The sequence below is a fragment of the Pantherophis guttatus genome, chromosome 12, assembly GCF_059756535.1.
Source record: "Pantherophis guttatus breed Tessera chromosome 12, ASM5975653v1, whole genome shotgun sequence".
NCBI lineage: Eukaryota > Metazoa > Chordata > Lepidosauria > Squamata > Colubridae > Pantherophis > Pantherophis guttatus.
Genome location: NC_142074.1, coordinates 8,261,855 through 8,284,322, shown reverse-complemented (window position 1 = coordinate 8,284,322; position 22,468 = coordinate 8,261,855). Strand labels below are relative to the sequence as shown.

Genomic DNA, 22,468 nt, shown 5'->3' with positions numbered 1-22,468 from the left:
AAATATCTCATTTACTCCCCCTTCCCCCCTTTGGGGATGGAGGGAGGGGCTGCATATAGACCTGCCAACTCTGGCTTCGAGTCAACGCAATTACAAATTAATCCATATGATCAGACAGCATTTGCAGTTTTCCAGGGGATAATTACGGTAATGTCTTGCACAGCAAGCAGACGGGTTGATAATCACAGGTTCTTCTTCTTCTTTTTTAATAAGAAATAAACGTGAAGCCCAGAAGCCATATATATACCTGGGTGAGCAGCCTTTCTTTCTCTTCAGCCTCTTCGGCAGAGAGAGGAGCTGATTCATCAATCTTCCGCTGTTCCTCCTTCTGCACCTGAGCTGCATTTGGAAGGTCAGGATTCCTGGGGACCTAAAACCAGCAATGAAGTGAATGAATAGTAAGCGAGCAATGCTATTAAGAGTTCTGGATAGAGGCCTCTCTGGCTCCCTTTATGGCCTTTCTCTGAAACGCCAAAAGGCAAGATTGATGCATTTTTCATCTACTGGGGATTTGTTAGGAGAGGAAATATTTCTCTGGCATCGGGGCAATAGTAGAGAAACATTCTTTTTACTTGTGTTTACAGGCCTCAGAAAGTTCTTCAGGCAAGATGAACATAACCTATCATAACTCATTTCTTTCCCCTTCCTCCTCAATGGCTCGCAGGCACTTGTTCCACACAAGTGTACCAGTAACAGCAATACATAAGTAGCCAATACATGTCCAAGAGCTCTCTTTAAAGCTTCCAAAAGCTTCTGGATATCATGAATATAACGTGTGTGTATATGTGGAGAAGACACAGCAGGAATACACACCGTCCAGTGCTTAGGCACTGAAGAAGTGATTTGTGTAATAACCTATATCCTGTTTGGAATGGGCCAGTGCTACAAAAAGTTGATTTTAAAAAGGATGCCTTTGTAAATTCGGAGGGGGGTGTTATTTAATTCTAGAGTATTATTTATTTAATATTAAGGTTGTAGTTTCTTACCTTATAACCTATCGTCTTCCGATAATAGAGGATTTCTTTTTCAAGAAGTTCAAATAACCGTGGTGGAAAGAATTGGAAATCTTGAATATTTGGCTGCTTAGGCGGTCGCGGAGCCTTTGAAATTAAACACATAATATGAGTATCAATGCTATTCTAATTTTTATTTGCGCATTCATGAAAATGAATATATTAGCTCTTTGTTTTGTGTAACATAGAAAGTTACAGTGCTGACCTTTGGGATTTTAGGCTCACTGACACGGAGAGCTTCCCTAAAATAGGCATCCACAGCGTAGTTGGCTTTGCGTTCTCGTTTTGGAGGCTCGATCCATTCCATCATGCTCAGCTAGAAAAAATAAACCCATTAAAAGGACAGGGAAGATTATTAGGTTCTTACTGACCCAGGTGCTTCTTTTACAAAAACCTGAATAAATTGTTGTGTGCTGGGTTAATTCTTTCTGTATTTTTTTTCATGTTCTTCTCCTGAACAGAAGGATGCCTTTTTTTAAAATATTGAAACTTGAATAGTAAACAGAAGTAATGAACTTTCTTGCCATATGTTAAACCATACCAGTATTGAATTTGAGAAAATTAAGAAATAAAGGAGCACGTACATTGTTTCACGTGAATGAGCCTGGGTGACAGTTTCCTTCAGAGAAAATAAATTAATTGCATTCGTGGGACTCTTTTGAGAATTCCATTATGAACTTGACTAGGATACATTTTCCCAAGCATCCGTCCCCTGGACCTAGGTATAATTAATTTTTGGACCACTTTCATGCATCGTACATTCTACACTGGTTGGACTATGCTTATTTCATGCATTGACAGCAAAATTAATGGGGGATAGACATTTGGTAATTTTAAAAAAAATAGTGGTTTGATTTACTGTATATCAGTGGTTCTCAACCTGTGGGTTGGGACCCCTTTGGGGGTCGAACAACCCTTTCACAGGGGTCGCCTAAGACGATCGGAAAACACATATTTTCAATGGTTTTAGAAATAATTTTATGGTTGGGGGTCACCACAACATGAGGAACTGTATTAAAGGGTCGCGGCATTAGGAAGGTTGAGACCCACTGCTGTATATGCTGGCTGGGGGACTCCAGGGAATTGGGAATTGAAGTCCATAAATATTCAAGTTGACATAGTTGACAACGTTCTTGATATTACTGGACTAAATCTTCACCTATTTCTGTCCACGGGGAATCCTGGCTGATCTGATTTAACAGAATAATAGAGCTGGAAAGGGTCTTGGAGGTCTTCTAGTCCAACCAATCTGCTCAACCAGGAGACCCTATACCCATTCCAGACAAGTGGCTGTCCAATTTCTTAAAAACCTCCAGTGATGGAGCACCTATAACTTCTGAAGGCAAAGCATTCCACTGGCTGATTGTTCTCAGTTTCTCCTTAGTTCTAGGAGAAGTCAATTAGTTTCCATCCATTGTTTCTTGTCTTGCCTTCTGGTGCTTTGGAAAATAAGCTGACTCTATCTTCTTTGTGGCAGCCCTAAAATATTGGAGCAATGCTATCATGTCACCTCTAGTCCTTCTTTTTACTAGATTAGACATACCCAACTTCTGCAACTGTTCTTCATATGCCTCCAGCCCACTAATCTCCTTCGTTGCCCTTCTCTGCAGAGTTTCCAGAGTCTCGACATCTTTTTTATGATATTGTGACCAAAACTGGATGCAGCATTCTCGGTGTGGTCTTACTAAGGCTTTATAAAGCAGCACTAACATGTCACATGAGCCTGATTCTATCCCTCTGTTAATGCAACCAAAGATTGCATTGGCTTCAACTTTGCATCTCAGGCAACATCCAGAGGACAATAGACTTTCCAGTCACAAGTACACGCCAACCTAAATTCGGGGGGGGAGCCAATAACGAGAGCCTAGAACTTCACCCCAGCAACATCCAGAGCTTATTTTAATATGTTTATGATCCTACTGAAATCAAAAGTCATTCTCTGTAATGCAATTCATGCAGCTGCAATGCCCCATGTATATGAAAAATATACCTTTTGCTTCCCTCTGTAATCTTCCCCTTCAAAATTGTACAAACTCATTTCAGTGTCCATTGTGAAGTTCCGAAGGGAGCTTTCACCCATTTTTTGCAAACGTTCATTCATTTCAGCTGTCTAAAGAAAGTCACAAGTACCAAAAAAGAAAGAGAACGTATTTTTAGAAATGTCTTTTTCATGTATATAAATACTATGGCTGATTTTAATCATTCTGTATGAAAAGTTAGCTAAGCTAACATATTTTTTTTCTGGTCAGTTCAGAGCTGATATTTATTACAGATAGCAGAAAAAATGAACAAGGCACAGTGATTTATGTTCCACATTATCTCACCTTTTTTTCACCTCTTTCTAAAATAGTGGTAATGTCTTCATCAGTCAGTTCACTGTCTTTGGAAGCGAACACGTGTGTTGCTCCGTGACGGATCATTTGCAACATTTCATCTTTTGCTAGTTTGTTAGACTGCTGATCAATAAGCCTTCCTAATACATAAAACACAGAGAATTTTAATTCCAAACCCATTGTGAGTTCTATACTAGAATTATAAAGTCATATCCCTATCTAAGCAGGTTGTTTAATAAAACTACAATTAAAAAGTGGAAGTACAACAGGAAATTTAAATATTTCATATCTTAGTGCCAAATTTAAAGCGAAGATTTACAGAAGGGATTGACTTTGACATGTGCAATTTGAGGAGATCACCATATGATATTATCCAACTTTTACAGGACCATTAAATTTTAATTGATCAGGAGCACAATATGCTTTATAAGCATATATCAAGCAAAGCATTTATTTGGTACTGAAGTCACATCAAAAGTAGAAAACAAAGCCAGATACTGAACCATTCACATATTAAAACTGTACTCGTGTAATTTAGGTACAATTTTTTAAAAATAAGGTAGAAATTCCTTTGCCTGGTGCACCAGAGAACTATGCAGCAATTTTGTTCAGTAAAAAATATTTACAAGTAGTCCTCAACTTACAACCATCTGTTTAGTGACTGTTTGAAGTTACAACACTGAAAAAAATGACTTATAACCATTTTTCACTTATAACCATTGCAGCATCCCCATGATCACATGATCAAAATTCAGATGCTAACTCATATTTATGACAATTGCAGTGTCCCGGGGTCATATGATCACCTTTTGCGACATTCTGACAAACAAAGTCAGTGGGGGAAGCCAGATTCACTCAACATCCTGTTACTAACTTAACAACTGCAGTGATTCACTTAACAACTCTGGCAACAAAGGTCATAAAATGTGGCAAAGCTCACTTAACATCTTAGCAACAGAAATGTTGGGCTCTTGTAAGTCAAGGACTACCTGTAACTGCTTATATCAGGGGTGTTTTTCCAACTTGGCAACTTTAAGACCTGTGGATCAACTCCCAGAATTCCCCAATCAGCCATGCTGGGAGCTGAAGTCCTCAAGTCTTAAAAGTCGCCAAGGTTGGACACTCCTGGCTTCTATCCTCCATGTTTTGTCCACTCCAGTTGCCATTCTCTTTTAAAGTTGAAGGAGGGAAACATCTCAAAGGAAGTCAGATTTTTCTAGTTTCACTATCGAACGCTACAGGTCAGATCCTGCCTTCTCTTAATTTTATCTCTGAATACCACAAATATATTACACCGTACCTTGCTGAATAACAATTGAATCCAGCCTGAGTTTTATCTCAGCTCTTTCTACTATTCTCTCTTCAACAGTGTTGTCAGTGATAAGCCGAAATACCCGCACAGCCTTTTTTTGACCAATCCGATGAGCACGATCCTAATCAGGGTAAATTAATAAAGGTGTAAGTGAAAAGATGCCGAATACCAATTTAAAGGCAAAGGTGAATGTATCGCTATTTAGTCTATTTTAATCAACCCTTCAAATGTAGCGTTTACATGTGTGTTCGTTTTCAGTTAGCTTATATGAAAGAGTACAGCTGCCCCAGAAATAAACCTTGAAGATCTCCACTTACCATCGCTTGTAGATCAACTTGTGGGTTCCAGTCTGAATCATAGAGGATCACAACATCAGCTGTTGCTAAATTAATCCCCAAGCCTCCGGCTCTTGTACTCAACATAAAAACGAATTTCCTGCTGTTTGGAGCATTAAAGGTATCTATTGCTTCCTAAAAAAAAAAAAAAGATATATTTTTTTTAAAGAGACTGTAAAAATACCGTTTCCTGTTGTTGTTTTGCCTGGTTTCTAAAATAGTTACAAGGAGAATTTTGGCCATGATAGAAACACAGGGAATCAAATCTCTTTCCTTCACGTCTCCAAGCAGTTCTACAAGCAAACTAGATCCCCAGCCTGTGAATTACAGAGAACTTCAAGCAGCACAGGTGATTCTCACTGGCATTCTTTGTAAATGCGCCTTTCACTTATTTTCCCTTAAAGTGATACAGGTAGTCCTTGACTTGCGACCATTCATTTAAACAACCAGGCAAAGTTACGACGGTACTGAAAAAATGATGTACGACCTGGCCCTGCACTTACAAACTTGCACAAGATTATGTATCTACATACATCTACGTTATGTATCTACAATGATTGCAGCGTGCCAGGGTCACGTGATTGCCATTTTCAACTTTCCCAGAGGGTTTCCAAAAAGTAAAGTCAATAGGTGAAGCTGGAGTCACTTAACAACTTTGTGGGATTCAGTTAATAACCACAACAAAAAAGATAATAAAACCAGGTAGAATGCCCTTAATGACCGCATCGCTTGGTGATGGAAGTTCCAGTTCCAATGATGGTCGTAAATCAAGGCCTATCTGTAGTTGAAACTCAAATCAGAAAGTTGAATGACATAGCGTGCAATCATGGAAAATTAATCTCTGTTTATAAGGCCTGACAGAAGATAAAACCGCTGTCACAGCAAATTGGCACTCAGGAAAATAGTGAAAAAATGTTAGTTGGTACACAGCCTGTGTCCAGGATAGAACAAAATAAACGTTCAAGAGACTAGACAAATTATTCCCACCTCTCTCTCCTCGTGCGGTGTTTGCCCATCCAGGCGACAATATTCATAACCTCGCCACATGCAGTAGTCTTCCAATATATCCAATAAGCGAGTCATTTGGCTAAAAACAAGAACTCTGGAACCTGAGGGACAAAGGAGTGGTTGAAGCACTTTTAACTACCTTTGAGTTAATGATAATGAGAAGCATCTACATTAAATAGTTATGTCCGGGAATGAGCGTTTACTGATATCAATAGGACCAAGGAATAATGGCTAACTTTGGTGGATCTTCATCAACTGCATGATGAATCTGGAATTGATCATTTATTTATGTATTAAATTTGCAGTTACTCAGCTGCATCGCAACTGGGCAATGTTTTTTATTCCACTCACTCATTCATTCATTCATTCATCTCTATCCCGCCTTTATTATTTTTACAAATAAGGCAGCAAATATATCCAACACACCTTCCTCCTCTTCTTTTCCCCACAACCACCCTGAGAGGTGGGTTGGGCTGAGAGAGAAAGTGTGCCTGGACCAAAGTCACCCAGCTGGCTTTCATGGCTAATGTGGGACTTGAACTCAGGGTCTCTTACTTTCTAGCCTGGTGTCTTAACCAATGGACCAAAACCCTATATACTGGCAATGTGTAATATAAGACAATTAAAAATAAGATAATACAGAAATTGTGCAGGATAGAAGTCGTGGGGGGAAAAACCCCACAGAATACCACAACAAAAAAATCCCACAAGGGGTCCCACTAGCCCAAAACTGGGAGGAAGGGGAAGGAGATAGTCTGTCTTACCCTGTTCTTTGAGTTTTGATAGTAATTTGTCCAGGGCAACCATTTTGCCACTATTGGTCACTAAATGAGTATCAGTGGTGTAAGGAGGGCCTGGTTCAGCACCATCAAACAGGTACGGGTGATTACAACATTTCCTCAGCTGCATCAGGATGTTCAACAACCGCATCTTGTCCATTTTGCCCGCTGAATTTAAGATATCAATATCTTTCATCAGGATCTTGGTATACCTGTAAGGTTAATTGGATAATTTAATAATAAAGGAACAGCACATTAATGTTTGAATGTATAAAGGAGGAAAGAGTCTCAGTCATCTATATCCGTGTTTGGCCATTTGTACATGACTTACTGTACAGCATTAAGCTTCTTTGCTTTATTTTCACACTCTATAAGAGTTTTTCAAACCTGAGAACTCTACACTGTTTCTGCAAGCTCATCAAATTTGATATTTGCTGCAGGGTAACAGCCATGGATATTGGAAAAGAAAAGATACATATACAGTATACATATATATATAAAATTGAGCTCAAGGGGAAATTAGGGTATCACAGAAACGGTGTAATTCAGTAACTGGTGGGGATTAAAAAGGCTAGTTATAGCCCCAAACAACCTCAGGATTGATTGAGCCTAAACTAACTTTACAAGCAAGAGAGTGAAGATTTAAATTCCTTTCTTCCTGCTAAAGGTAAAGGTTTCCCTGTCCAGTCATGTCTGACTCTAGGGTAAAATACTCATCTCAGTTTCTTGGCCAACGGAGCCAAAGTTGTCTAAAGACATTTTCCATGGTCATGTGGCCAGCATGGCTATTTGCCAGAGGTGCACAGAACGCTGTTACGTTCCCATTGAGGTGGTACCTAATAATCTACTCATGTTTACATGTTTTCAAACTGCTAGGTGGGCAGGAGCTGGAGCAGGAATGGGTGCTCACCCCGTCAAGCAGTGCTCGGGTCTTGAACCTGGGCTGTCAGCTTTCTAGCTGACAAGCTCAGTGTCTTTAACCGCTAAGCCATCCTGCCCCATTTCTTCTTGCTACCAACATAAAAATTGTCACCAATGCTCTAGGAACTGTTGGCTACCAAGAAGAGAATCCTGGAATTAAACGGGGTGGGTGAGGCTCTCACAATTCCCTATGTTATCAATCCCAAAATGGCCACGTACATTTTCATCCCCATAAGCAGTTTAAAAATAGGAGAAAGGGAACTTCTCCCAGTTTTGCAGCTGTGTAGGGAGCCTCAAAATCAGCTGCTTCCCATTTGACCAGATCATTTGTCTGCTGCTCATGAATGAAGGAAATGGCGGTTCTTGATTCTGAATGTGTTACATTCAGGTTTGTCATCAGCCTTAAGAAATAAACACATTAAAGGCAGGCAATCAGGTATATTAAGATTAAAACTTTGGTTCTCCCCTTTCTCAAGTCAAATTCTTGCCTTTTGTTTCTCTGAACACCAAGCAACAATAGTAAAACTTCTTTTTTAAAAATAAAATCTATTCTCCTCCATTCCCAACCTATTGGTATTACAAGTCTCAGAATTCTAGAGGAAAAAAGAGCCAATGAATCTTGTTGGGGAATACTAATCTAATGATAATAACTTGAATTTCAGCATTTATTTAGCAAATGTCAAATGTTTGGTGTAGGACAGAAGTCTTGTAATGTAGATTAATACTGCATTATTATCCCAGACTAAAGTGGGAAGTGGAGAAAAGAACTATAGCTTAAGCTAAAATAGCTTACTTAAAATTTATCCAATCCAATCATACACCTAGAAAAATATAGAAGAAATATTAAGGACCGCTTAAAAGAGCTTCAGGGACATTAATATATACAACTGCCTGTTGTTTTAATAAAGTCCACCTTGCTTTCATCACATAATCAGTGTATCATTCTCTTGGTATAAGATTTTTAAAAATTACCATTCTCTCTGCATTTTGCTGAGTCCCAGATAAATTTTTACTTCTTTTTTAGGAGGCAAGCTTTTTTCCACTTCAGCTTTTATGCGCCGTAGCAGAAATGGCTTCAAAACCTGGGGGGGGGGGGGAAACAAAACAAGAGAAACATAGGGAACATTTTAGTGACATCCCAGATTTTTCAGACATTTCTCCCTGTACAGGTAGTCCTCAACGTATGACAACTGGGACTGGAATTGTCATTGTAATTTGCTGTGGTCATAGGTCAAGGCGCTATGTGACTCAATTTTATGACTATTTTTACACTGGTTGTAAAGAAAAACACTTCAGTTATTAAGCAAATCCAATGATCATTAAGTGAATCCATTCTCTGGAATGGGCATATTTGCTGGAAACGGGGAAGAATATCACAAATTGTGGTCAAATAACCGTGGGATGTTGCAACCAGTCGTAAATGTGAGCCAGTTGCCAAAATGCAATCATGTGACCATGGGGTGTAGGGCAGCAGTCATAACTTCAAGGGCAAGTTTGTAAGTAGATTTAAGTCTGTTGCTAACTCTGAACAGTTATTAAAACAACTGGCTGTATCAAGAACTACTACGAAGCTTCTGCCATCTACCTTAAATACCATACTACATTGCCCGTAATCCCCAGCTTTACCGATATTATGGGAATTGTGTAAACTCCTTTCATTTTTAATTGAGGAAATGGAATGCTTCACTTTTAAAAAAGGAAATATATTTCTCCAAAAGCCATGCTGGGAAGACACAAACCAATAAATTCTATAGATGCTACAATGCTACATTATGAGCTCTGGTGGTGCAGTGGTTAGAATGCAGTACTGCAGGCTACTTCGGCTGACTGCCAGCTGCCAGCAGTTCGATTATCACTAGCTCAAGGGTGACTCAGCCTTCCATCCTATCCTTCCGAGGCGGGTAAAATGAGGACCCAGATTGTTGGGAGAAATATGCTGACTCTGTAAACCTCTTACAGAGGGCTGTAAAGCACTGTGAAGTGGTATATAAGTCTTAAGTGCTACTGCTATTATTCTAGATCAATGCTTTTCAACCCGTGGTATGCATACCTGGCAAGTGGTATGGGTACCCCGGGTTGAAAAGCACTGGAAAAAAAAAGTGTTAAAAAAAGTGTTGAAGTGTAGCGGGAGGGATGAACTGAAGCAGCGGCAGTACCACACAGATCTGTGGGAGAGTCAGCTGGAGCTGTGGTGTTGCTGGGGCTCTGCTGAGCGCCCAGGATCAGCGCACGCAGCTCCAGCTGATCGGCACTTCCGGGAGCAGCACACAGACTTGGGGAGTGAGCTGGAGCTGCATCAGAAGAGAAAAGGAGGAGGGGGAGAGAAGAGAGGATATAAAAGGAGGTGGTTACGGCAGGAAAGAGAAAGAGAAAAAAGTCAAGGAAAGAGATGGGGATGGGGAAAGTGAGACGGAGAAGAGGAGAGGCTTCTTTGAGACAAGCAGAGGAAGAGAAGGGGATAGAACAGTGCAAAGATTAATGTCAGAGAAACAAGCACAAGTTTCCCATTAAAAGTGTGATAAGGGGGTGTATAGATAGTCCTCAACATACGACAATTGAGCCCAAAATTTATGTTGCTAAGTGAGAAATTTATTAAATGAGTTTGTCCCATTTTATGACTTTTCTTGCCATTTGTTAAGTGAATCACTGCAGTTGTTAAATTAGTAACACGGTTGTTAAGGGAATCTGGTTTCCCCCATTGACTTTGCTTGTCAGAAGGTTGAAAAAGGGGATCACATGATTCTGAAATACTGCCTTCCATCCTTCCAAGGTCAGTAAAATGAGGACCCAGATTGTTGTGGGAAATATGCTGACACTGTAAACCGCTTAGAGAGGGCCGTAAAGCACTGTGAAGCAGTACATAAGTCTAAATGCTATTGCTATCATAAATATGAATCAGTTGCCAAACATCCGAATATAAATCACATGACACTGGGGATGCTGCAATGGTCATAAGTGTGAAAAATGGTCATAAGTCACTTTTTTCAGTGCGGTTGTAACTTCGAACAGTCACTAAGCAAACTGTTATAAGTTGATGACTACCTGTACTTTATCACTTTTTTCCTTTTTTTTTTTGGTCATCAAGGATTTGACACCTTGTTAGACAACTGGTGGTACTCGAATATTGCCATATCCTAAAAGTGGTACAGTCTGTGAAAAGGTTTAAAAACGCTGCTCTACCTAACTCTTATTTTACACTTCTCATATAGACATATATAGATTTGAATGTTATTTGTTTTAAAACGTGCATTTCTGAAAAACTATAAGCAAGTCATATGGCCCATGCCTTTTGTAATAAATATTTACCAATTTAAAAAATCCTCCCAAACATATACAAAGCAGGAGAGTGGCACATCACACATCAATAAAAAAAGCAATAAATTAGAAATGTATGCACATTTATCAACTGAAGTCCTTTCTAAAAAAATCTTCACCAAAAGAGAAGTGAGATGAGCCTTGGAAAAGGAGTTTATATTCAAACACCATAATGATTGCACTGAAAGTCACACACCGTCTCAACCATGCACTGCAGAGTCTGGGATGCATGGAAGCTAGGCCAATAAACTTCTATCAAGACATACCACCATACTTACCGCATGAAGTCTTTCCACAAGTTTTTGATCACCAAGACAATTTTTAGTATCAAACCACGAGTCAAAGTCCTGCAGATGTAAAAAATTCATTTTACTATTATGTTTGTAATTTCATATTTTCCCAGTGCTTAGGTTAGCTCAAGTAGAAATTATAGGACACGAAGAAAGAAACATCCATTTGGCTTGGAAATCAATATATCCATGTTGAATTCTTCCATCCTATACTATGTAAAACATACTCTTTGCTCTGAAATCATGGTTGTGCCACAAATATACATCACCAATAGCAGTTGGAAAAAGGGAGGAACCTAAACAATTGTAAAGTTAGGGTACAAGCATATTTTGCTATATGTAAATGCAAGCCATAGTAGTAAAATGTAAAAGCAATTGCGGTGATATAACGTTAAAAATTAGTTTGCTATAAAACATGTAATTTATGCAATTGAAAGACTTCAATGTCAATCCCAGTCTCACCTCTGCAGAATTAAAGACATCTGGTAAAAGGAAATTGAGCAATGCCCACAGTTCATGAAGATTATTCTGTAAAGGGGTTCCTGTTAAGAGCAAGCGATTTGTTGTCTTGAATTCACGGACAATTTCTGATAACTAACAAAAAAACATGAAGAGATTTTATTGCCAATATATTACAAAAATACATTTTTATTAATACTAACTCTGAGATTTGGAAAACGAAAGCTCTGGTCTATTATGATTTCTTAAAATTCTCTTACAGACAAATTGAATACATTGGGTGAAATCTTACTCTAAAACGTATTTTGTGTGCTAGAAAGAACTTAATAAAACAATGTCACATACCCCACATCAAAAGGCCAGAAAGACTTTCAAAAGTGTTCATCCAACTAGGATGAACTCCAGATCATTCTAACTCAAAAGAAGACATATTGAGCCTTTTCAAACTGAATAGATAAGTTTTCCATTGTCAAGGATGACTCTTCCGGAGTTTTTGCTACTTTATGCACAAGGCTGCAGTCTCAGGAAAGTTCATGGCATCATGGTTCACAGTCAACAGGAAGCAGGGGTAGATCAAAAGGGCCACCCAGTTGTTCAAAATCTGTGAAAGTCACAACTGAACACAGACTGGTGCTGGGGCAAAAAATCTTTACCAAAAGGTAACCCAACTTGTGAAGTTTCTTCTATGAACTCTCCAAGGTCCTGAAATTGTAAAGATGCTGTTCCATTCATCTTCTATTCCTTCTTAGATATCACTTCATTGATTGGATTGCTCAACCAGTCCAAGCAAGCTGAAAGTTTTATATATCAAAAATTTTTCGTTTTGTTCAAAAAACTTACCTTCCCTCCAGGTATTGTTCCTCAGTGCTTACCAAATAAAATTAAAACTTACCTTGGATTTTTCATTTTTTATCCGATGAGCTTCATCGATCACCAGATACCTCCAGTTAAATTTTTTGAAAACCGACTTTTCTTTAATGACCATTTCGTAGGAGGTCACACACACATCCCACTCTCCAGGCATCATAACATCACGGATAAAAGCAGCCTGTATGAAAAATAGACATAAAACAAACTCTCCAATAGAGGCAGCTTACAGTGTTGAAACAATGGCCATTTAGCAATGCCATTTCAGAGAAAACGGGCAGGAAGAAGAAACAGAAATATGAACTTTAGAATTAACACATTTAGATCATTTACATTAGTAAAGAGCTATTAAATAATATGAAAAGTGCATAACTTCCTGCATAGGGGAAAGGAGGATGTCTGTTCTTCAAAGGATACTAGCAGTGATGTTAAAACAAAGTTTTTTCCTCTTAAAACAGGAGAAACAGTATCTTCCTAGCAAACAGTAAACTTAACCTTTCAAAAGCATGCCTGTACTCAAAACACTGGATGAATCCAATACAAAATATGTAATTTACACCTAAATAAAGCTGAGTATAGTGAGCATTACTATCAAGCCATACATATTAAAAATTATATGCTGGTTTTAATGTCTGCAACTCCCAGGTGTTATACCAAAGATTTCAGAGACCAATAGCAATAGCACTTAGACTTATATACTGCTTCATAGTGCTTTCATTTTACCCACCTAGGAAGGATGGAAGGCTGAGTCAACCTTGAGCCTGGTGAGATTTGAACTGAACTGCAGCTAGCACTCTAACCACTGCACCACCTCAGCTCTTAGAGACACAACATTGGGACTTTACTTTTCACCTCTGCTTTAATGCTATTCATAAAAAGTCTTTTTTAAAAGTTTAAACTGCAATACTTTTACAATAATCAATGAATCATTTTATACTCTGAAACAAAGTTTCTCTACCTTGGCAACATTAAGACATATGGACTTCAACTCCCAGAATTCCCCAGCCAGCATGCTGGCTAGAGAATTCTGGGAATCGAAGTCCACATATTGTCTCGAAATTGCAGAAGTTGCAAATAAAGAATTCTGGGAACATTACATTCTGACTTACAGAGTAAATCTCCAACTGACTGACTGACTAAGAGTGACACTTACTCTGGCATCCTTGTCTCCAATAAGGCAAACTGCTCGTAATGATGGAACCCAACGTTTAAATTCATTCATCCAGTTATGCAAAGTTGATTTGGGCACCAGAACCATATGTGGACCGGGAATGTTTCGATAATGCTTCAGATAGCCCAGCAACGCAATTGTCTGTAATGTCTTTCCTAGACCCTACAACAGTTTTAAAAACAGTATTTAAATGTTACGCATCTCTTTTTAACAGTTCTGAAATAATCTCCATCCATAATCATGCATAAAGGAAGCTTATGATCACAGTATGATCTATGGAGTCTAAATCAGCCATAATTTCAATATATTGCGATATACAAATTACTATTCTGATTAGCATTTGTTTCCAGACAATAAAATAACTTCTTGAGAACGATCCTCTGTAATTCATAAGAAATATTACGCAGAATGAAATGTTTAATTACAATTCACTCTGAGCCACGCTGCAACTGAATATTTTAGTTGTAGTTCGTATTATTGTTATGCATTATGTATTCCTTCCTTCGCTTTATATTCATGACTCCTTGGGATATCTGCTGCTTGGTTAAATTTTTGCATGCAAAAAATGATACGTTGCATTAAAATATAATGCTATAGTCACGATCGCCCAAAACTCCCACTATCTGGGTTTTTTAAAAAAAGAGAGAGAGAGAGAGAGAGAGAGGGAGGGAATGGGACCTACAAAATATGATAGAAAAGGGCACAAAAAACATAAAAAGACCCTCATCCTGCTTGAACCACAAAAAAATTACATTTTGCCTGTCTTGCTATATATGGTTTGTTGGAAATCATGAAAAGAATGTGGAAAACTGGACTCAGATTGTCAACAACCCATGAGCTAATAAATGCCAGACCCATTACAATGGGGTATGAAATTAGAAGGAGTTTGTGGTAACTTTTCTGGCTAAACATGTTTTGTTATAAGATATGTAGATTGGGTAGGTCGATGTAGGATTTAAATTTAGGGTCTAGTCACTCTATGCATCTGATAAAGTGAGTTGCAGCTCGCAAATACCTTTTAATAAAATGTGTTAGTCATAAAAGAGGGTCCTAGACAACTCATAAAGAAATGTGTCTCCTCCCACACCGGGATATGAAAAAGTGCATGATAGCCAAAATTGCTATTTTATTAAATCTTTTTAAGAGCTTGGAGTCTTGACAGGAAAACTAACAAACTTACAGCTCTTGGGTTTTTTCCCCCATATCTCAAACCACATCCACAAAGGTGAGTTTCTTTACCATTTCATCTGCCAAGATGCCATTTACGCCATTTTCATACAAGGAGATCATCCAGTTCAACCCCCTAACTTGATAGTCCCGCAATGTTCCTCCTTTAACATCTGCAGAAACATAAAGCGTCCCTTTGTTATTCTGTAATTTAGTTGATGTATCTATGAAAGCAGAGATGACTAATTGGTACACTCACAAGAAGGAGATTCCTCAAATCGGATGCACACATTTGAGGTTTTCCGGCTTTCCGAAAGCAGCTCCTCGTCTTCCTCTTGTTCTGTCCTCCTGTGGCGATAGCTAAAAAAAAGAAAACCCAACACATGTGCTTCTGCTTTGGGGACAAATTCCCCAAATAAAGTGTTCTGATCTTTTCTTATGCCGATGCCTATTCCGTCCTGTCCTGTCCTGTCCTGTCCCGTCCCGTTCCATTCCATTCTGTTCCATTCCATTCCATTCCATCTTCATGTCACCCATGTCCCATGCCACCCTTGTTATTAACCTTCCAACTTCACCTGAAATACAAGGCTGAGCTGGATGCAAACATCTCTTGAGACTGAGGTCAGTTCTTCTCATTCATACAGATAGTCTTCGACTTACAGCACTTTGTTTAGGGATCATTCAAAGTTAGTTACACTGAAAAATGTGACATGACCAGTTTGCACACTTATGACCATTGCAGCAGCCCCATGGTCACCTGATCAAAATTCAGACACTTGGCAACTGGCTCATATTAATGATGGTTGCAGTGTTCCATCTTTTGCGACCTTCTGACCAGCAAATATTCACTTAACAACCTTATTGCTATCTTAACAACTGCAGTGATTCACTAAGCACTGTGGCAAGAAAGGTAGTAAAATGGGGCAAAATTCACTTAACGACTGTCTCACTTAGCAACAGAGATGTTGGGCTCAATTGTGTTTGTAAGTCAAGGACTTCCTGTATGAAACAAATAAAATGTTAAAAAGTTCTGATATTTATGTAGTTACTTACCAAGCACATGTAAATTACATTAAAGTGACCAAAATATCTTTACAATCCACAAGGCATGAGCTTTTGAGCATCCCTACTAATGTTTGGAAATTGAAAGCTGAAAAATTTGACACGCTCTACCTACATACAATATGTTTTAAGATGCAAATATAATTTCAACATAACTTCAAAAATAGTTTAAAAACAATGCATACTCTCCTGCCGAAAGCAAGCTCTGCTTTTCGTCCTTCTTTACCCGTGGTCGTCCCAGTTTCACTTTGAGGGGAGAGGTTGGTGACTTCTGGGCTGCAGGTTGAATAAAGTGGGCAAAAAGTTCGGTCTGCTTTAGCAGGAATTCAAATCGCTTGGCTCGGTCGGTTTTCTACAGCCCACACAAGAAAAGCAAAATAAGATAAGGTGTGATTTAAGAAAGCAACCCTGAACTCATACATTGGGGTGGGGATGGGGGGGGGAGGATGTTTGACTCTTCCCAATTAAAATTACAAACTCTCTTCCAAACTTCTTCACTGCAAACCTCTGAAGAATTAAGAATGAGTTCAGTAAGAGACTTAGGAGTCCAGTTCAATATAGAGATTAAGAAAAATATGCAGTCAGACAGTAAGCGCCTTGATTGCTCCTTCTAGCCCAACTGTTATTTGTCAGGAAGGAAGAGTCTAAAATATAGACAATGATATCAAAAAGATAACTAAGACTGGAATCTCCACCCAGCTCACAAGTAGGCTATAAGCATTTTTATTTATAACTTTTGCCAACCTGAAATCAACCTGGATATATTTAACTTCAATTTCTACAAAGGAAGAATAGCTAGTAGCCATGCATGATGACGGTGATGTGAGTTTAATCCAAGATCCCTGGAAGGTACCGAGGCTCTAATGCACCTTTTTTTCATGACAAAGATTGCTGAAACAGGCACGGATTAAATTTTGACTGAATGACATCCTCTGATTAGGACAACCTGGGCATCACACTGAATGGAATAACTACGTTAATATTGATTCCTGACAATGTGAACGAGGAACCTGTTCAGCAATTCCAAGGGCTATGGAAAGAGGACAGCTCTGGAACTCTGCAAATATCCTGAACTATGATCAGATTGCAAGGATATTCTGATTTCAGGACAATCTGAATACTGAATACTAATGTCTCCTCCTTGCCTCACTAGAACATTTTATGCAAGAATTGTGGAGTATTGTCTAGCAAAACACTTCCAACATGGTGAAGTTCCAGAACAATAAATCAGAACCATAACTTTGTAAAAGAACTTAAAGCAGCACAGAATAAAGACATCTATATTATTCAATATAAGATGAGTGTTACACAGATTGTATCCTGTATCATCCAGATTTAATGAATATGAGATTTCCAAGTTTAAAACACAGCTCTGATATTTTCAGCAAAATATTAAGTCTGGATCCAGACTAAATCAATAATCATACATATACATTCTTACTCTTACCTGGGGAAAATTCAACAATTCAGCATCCATTTTCAGTAAAATTTACATTGATCCAAATTCTAAACAACAGAATTTATTTAATTATCATTTAATCATGATAATTTATTATTTTAATTTCAAATATTAGTCTGGATCTAAACCAATATTTCAGAAACACTGCTTATGTGGTTGAACAATATAGAACTATGAAATAAATACTAGAGGCAATATACAATTTTACCACATGAGGGCAACATAATCCACAACTTTTTGATAAATCCCATAGGAAAAAAACACCATTTTACATATACATAATTTGTTTATTCTTCTAAACTTTATATTCAGCCTGTTAGGTTCAAAATGTTCAAAAATATCTGATTATTCACTATTTGAATAGAATAGAGCTGGAAGTAACCTTGGAGGTCTTCTAGTCCAGCCCCCTGTTCAAGCAGGACAACCTATACCATCTCAAACAAGTGACTGTCCAGTCTCTTCTTATTTACTTGTTACATTGAAATTTATTTACTTGTTATACTTTTCTCCTTTTCAAAAACTATAGGAGAATCAAGGATTTTCAAAGCTAATTGCAGTAACTTCCAAACATAAAATAATCTGTAAGGTCCAGCAAATATAATCCAATCTTAGTCCTTTGTATTTATAAAACACATTGAATTCAATGGGACCCAGGGACCAACCCAGATTGGATCTTGCAACATTATCCTGGAACATGTATATTTGCCTTTACTTCCATTTTTATTTGAAAACTTTTTTGATTTTCTTCTGCTCTTTACCAAGTAACATTCCAGCAATTAGGAACAGCCATTAATCTCAAATAAATTTCAAATATAAAACCACTGAGGTTCAAGAAAAAACACACAGAAATGTAGTTTGAAGCTGTTCAGCATAAAGCAACTAGACAGCAGGTTCAGCTATTTTATCCATCCCATGTACTTCTGATATAAGTTTATGAATTTTGCCCTACGCAAAATATGGCAGCTGAAGTTTTCATGTTCTCCAAGTACTGGAGTCAGATGAGGCTGAAGCATGGCGATTGTTATTATCAGTGAGGAGTACCGCTTTCGGGCACCAGGTGCTGGACTTTTGGATCTTGGGGGTTTTATAATTTTTATTGTTACTATGAGCCAGCTGGAAAGCTGGCAGCCCAAGTTCGAGACCCGGTGCCATGCGACGGGGTGAGCTTCTGTCCTTCCCTTTAGCTCCTCACAACCTAGCAGTTTGAAAGCATGCAAGCATGCAAGTAGATAGATAAGTACCAATTTGGGGGAAGGTAACAGTGTTCTGTGACATCATGCTGGCAACATGACTACGGAAATGTCTTCGGACAGCGCTGGCTCAATGGCCTTGAAACAGAGGCGAGCACTGCCCCCTATAGTCAGGAACGACTATTGTAGTAAAACTTTTTTTTTATGAGCCAGAGCTATGATATATAAGATGGATGGCCATATAGGTTTCCTAGATAAAGGGTGGATTCATCATCAGGGTAGGGAAAAACAAACCACATTATGGCTGTGCATTATGCAGAACTATTTACTTATGGGATTTTCTATTATTTCAGCCCTAAAGTCTTAGGCAATGTACTAATAATAAAATAATACCGTGATAATAAATAGGAACAACACACCCCGGTAATACAATAAAATGAATAAAAGTTCAGATTATGATCTTAAATCTGAATGCAAAATTCTGAGATCTGATTACTTTTGTGCTCTTATTTCAATTAGCAGAAAAAATAGCACAAAACAACCCAGGAACTGAATGGATTCACATACTGTAGTAATGCTATTCTGTATTGTGTGATTGTTTTATTACCTTTGAATATTGTATCTTATTCCAAAATATAGTTCATATAAATTTATGAACCCAGTGCTATATAAAGGAAGATAATAGGAAAGCAATGGAAGATACTCTACCTCTAATAGATATTTAGAAGAAACAGTTCAGAGGTGCAGCTTTTCTAACATGTCATGCCAAATTTATTTATAAATCACTAATGTATCAATGGGGGATGTGCCCTTGCGAACCTGGGTTTTTTTAACTTATTAAAGTGATGCTGTTATTATATCTTATGTGCCTTTTAGCCTACAGGCTCCATGTTTTATATTGAGATTTTATGACTGGCTGCACTACATTATTATTGCTTTTATTCTATGGTTGTACTGTACCAAAAAAAAAAGGGCCATAATACTTTCTGCTACCTCGAGACACAATACACTAAACTGTTTTTCCCAAGCTACTCATCGAGAAAAAGATTTTATTCTTAAGCTGTAGAGAAAAATCATTGCAGAACCAAATGACAAACTCGCTCAGGAAATGCCGCCTGGATTCTAAAACATTAGCCTTTGGCACCGAAAGTTTAAAATCAAACCTGTAATTATGTGTTGCAAGACTAACAGTAACTGGCTGTTGGAGGCAAGGAGAGATATCAAGTTGTAAATCAATTTACAGTTAACTTTTTCAAGCTGGGAAACAAATGGACTCTTTAAAAAAAAAAAAAGACTTCTAACTCATCAAAGACAATAACAACCTGATTTCCACCAAGGCAGCTTAATGCCCTTTGTCCTCCTCAGCTTGTATAAATGACCACACTGGGAGATCTCCCTGACAAGCACAGTGAGGCCTGAAGCTAAAGGGTCTTGAGTGTACACAGCAAGCAGGTACATCCAGAGTAGGACTAGGCAACATCTGAGGAACAAAGGGTACAATTCAGCCTCCCAACCTTCTGGAGGGAGGGAAGGAAGAAGTCACCTGTTAAGGGGATAATATCACAGGAAGAGGCATGACCATTTTTTTTTTAGCTCAATTATCATTGAATGGAACAATCAGTTAGATCGTTTTAAAGGTAGATACAGGGACTTCTTATCAGCACAATTAAATTTAACAAAAGACACCACAGGCAAAAAATCCAAGTAACAAATTTACCATCTTCTCTTCATATTCCGGATCAATTTCTTTTTCAGATTTAGTTGCCTTTGGAGGAAGTTTGAGTTGAAATGGAGGATCATTTTTCTGCAAATAAAATGAAAATTCTTCAATCACAATATATTTAATAAAGAAAAAAGACAGGCTGTTTTCCCAGCATAATACAGATTAAAACATGTTAAAATGGAATAGAGTCGTGGTTCTCAACCTTTTCTTCACCATGGACCCCTTTTAAATGCCTTTTGTGGCCATGGATCCCCAAGACTCAACTCAAAATTTAAATCATAACATTTCTTCAAACCTTTGAGGGCCCCCTGTGACAACATCACGCCCACCCACCCACCCACCCAGGGTCCATGGACCACAGGTTGAGAACCACTGGAATAGAGCAGTAGAAACTTCTTGGGTGAAAAGCGAAACATCTTCAAAGAAAAACCAGAAAGTCCAGTTGCCTCTTGAAAAAGCACCTTTGGGACACTAGAATAGAGAAATTATAATTAACACTGGCATGTCCTCTATACTTTAGGGTACTTTCCATAATCTTAAATAATGTGTTTTATCTTCATTGGCAACACTATACTATTTTTATATGTCTACCAAATTACCCTTGATTGTTGTTTGGGAATATAAACTCACTGTGATAGAAGCTTACAATTACTAAAGCTTGTATATCTATAAAAATCCTTCACAACATGCATCTGGGGATAAGCAAGACTATCTTTAAAAAATCTTCGAATCTTGCAATCCTACTTTGTTGCTGTACCCTATAAGCAATATAAATTACAATATAGATATTATAAGATAATAATTCTCTTTCACGAACTACAGGACTGGGAACGTATCAATGATACAATGATAATAGAAAAAAAAGCTTTTTTACCCAGTTACCCAGTTTATCTTTACCCAGTTAACTTATGAAAGTTACAAGCAGATGTCATTGTAGGCATCCTTATATGCCTTTCAAAGAGAATTAAACAAATTTATGGGGAGAAAGTGATTAATTACTAGATATAATGGCTAGATCAAGAAGAAGAATACAACCTTTAGTATTAGAGGATAGATCAATATTGTACAAAATGCTTAGGAATATCAGCAAGAGGAGCTGCATACAGTAGTAGCTTGACACTCAACTGCTATGAAACTCATCAAATTTGGTACTCGGTGCATTTTGACACAAACATTTTGTCTAGGCACAAGCTAGAATTTGTCAGTGTCAGTTGCCTTGTGACTCATTATATTATTCTTTGTGGGAAAAATGTGTTTAGTACTCATTGTTTTTGATACTCATCGTGCCTCCCGGAACCAATTAACGATGAATATCATACTTCTGTTTGGGAGCTTGAGCTCCACAGAGGCAGCTGTTTGATCAACGTAGGAACAGAATAAGAGGTCTTTTTGTCTGATACAGCATGGCTTTTCTTACATTCTTATTAGAGTAATTATAATTTAAAACTGTACATATACCACCTTCACGACAGTTTTTCACAAGCCCCTAGAAAGACTGAGGTTCAGGCAGGTTCCACTTCAGTATCTATCTTGAATCTTCCTTGGCATAAACCATAAAGACTCTTGAGAAACAATAAACACCTGCACACTTTTCTGTACAATTCATTTTATCAGCTATATGAAGTATTATCATATGCAGAGTTTCAAAGATGAACATTAATGGAAATAGAACAGGATTTTTTTTTTACTATCAGGTAAAGCAAATAACCAAAGTACATAGGAAAGTTATACCAAACAGTATATTGATATGCATCCTGTAGAAAAAGAATTAAAGAGATTAAAGAGATTTTGATCGACTAAACCTATATATGTATACTATATCATTTGCACACTCCCAAATGAATCTACTTTGTTTGGTGTGTCTACCATAAAAGTACTGTATTACCAATTTGAACATTATTGTGTATTAAACAAAGCCATCATAAATGGCCAGTAATTTATTTAGCTTATTAATAAAATATAAAGAATTTGTTGATAGATTTACAGTTCACAATGCATTTAAGCTGTTTTGACATTTCAAGGATTGTAAATCTCATTTTTAAACAAGTTAGAGAAATAATCTAT

At 37.8% G+C, this 22,468-nt stretch overlaps 1 protein-coding gene across 1 annotated transcript in view; it reads right to left on the bottom strand.

Moving 5' to 3' along the window:
- Positions 1 to 22,468, bottom strand: part of SMARCA1 (SNF2 related chromatin remodeling ATPase 1) — a 45,023-nt gene that overhangs the window by 17,768 nt on the left and 4,787 nt on the right. Inside the window, exons 2-19 of the mRNA XM_034435016.3 lie at positions 20,399 to 20,485; positions 16,218 to 16,384; positions 15,230 to 15,330; positions 15,043 to 15,143; positions 13,786 to 13,965; positions 12,658 to 12,813; positions 11,769 to 11,900; positions 11,295 to 11,363; positions 8,674 to 8,783; positions 6,766 to 6,992; positions 5,981 to 6,102; positions 4,976 to 5,128; positions 4,647 to 4,779; positions 3,338 to 3,486; positions 3,004 to 3,123; positions 1,219 to 1,329; positions 987 to 1,100; positions 248 to 370 (exon numbers count right to left, since the gene is read on the bottom strand). Coding sequence (XP_034290907.2) covers positions 248 to 370; positions 987 to 1,100; positions 1,219 to 1,329; positions 3,004 to 3,123; positions 3,338 to 3,486; positions 4,647 to 4,779; positions 4,976 to 5,128; positions 5,981 to 6,102; positions 6,766 to 6,992; positions 8,674 to 8,783; positions 11,295 to 11,363; positions 11,769 to 11,900; positions 12,658 to 12,813; positions 13,786 to 13,965; positions 15,043 to 15,143; positions 15,230 to 15,330; positions 16,218 to 16,384; positions 20,399 to 20,485 — 2,355 coding nt within the window. The remainder of the gene's footprint in view (positions 1 to 247; positions 371 to 986; positions 1,101 to 1,218; positions 1,330 to 3,003; positions 3,124 to 3,337; positions 3,487 to 4,646; positions 4,780 to 4,975; positions 5,129 to 5,980; positions 6,103 to 6,765; positions 6,993 to 8,673; positions 8,784 to 11,294; positions 11,364 to 11,768; positions 11,901 to 12,657; positions 12,814 to 13,785; positions 13,966 to 15,042; positions 15,144 to 15,229; positions 15,331 to 16,217; positions 16,385 to 20,398; positions 20,486 to 22,468) is intronic.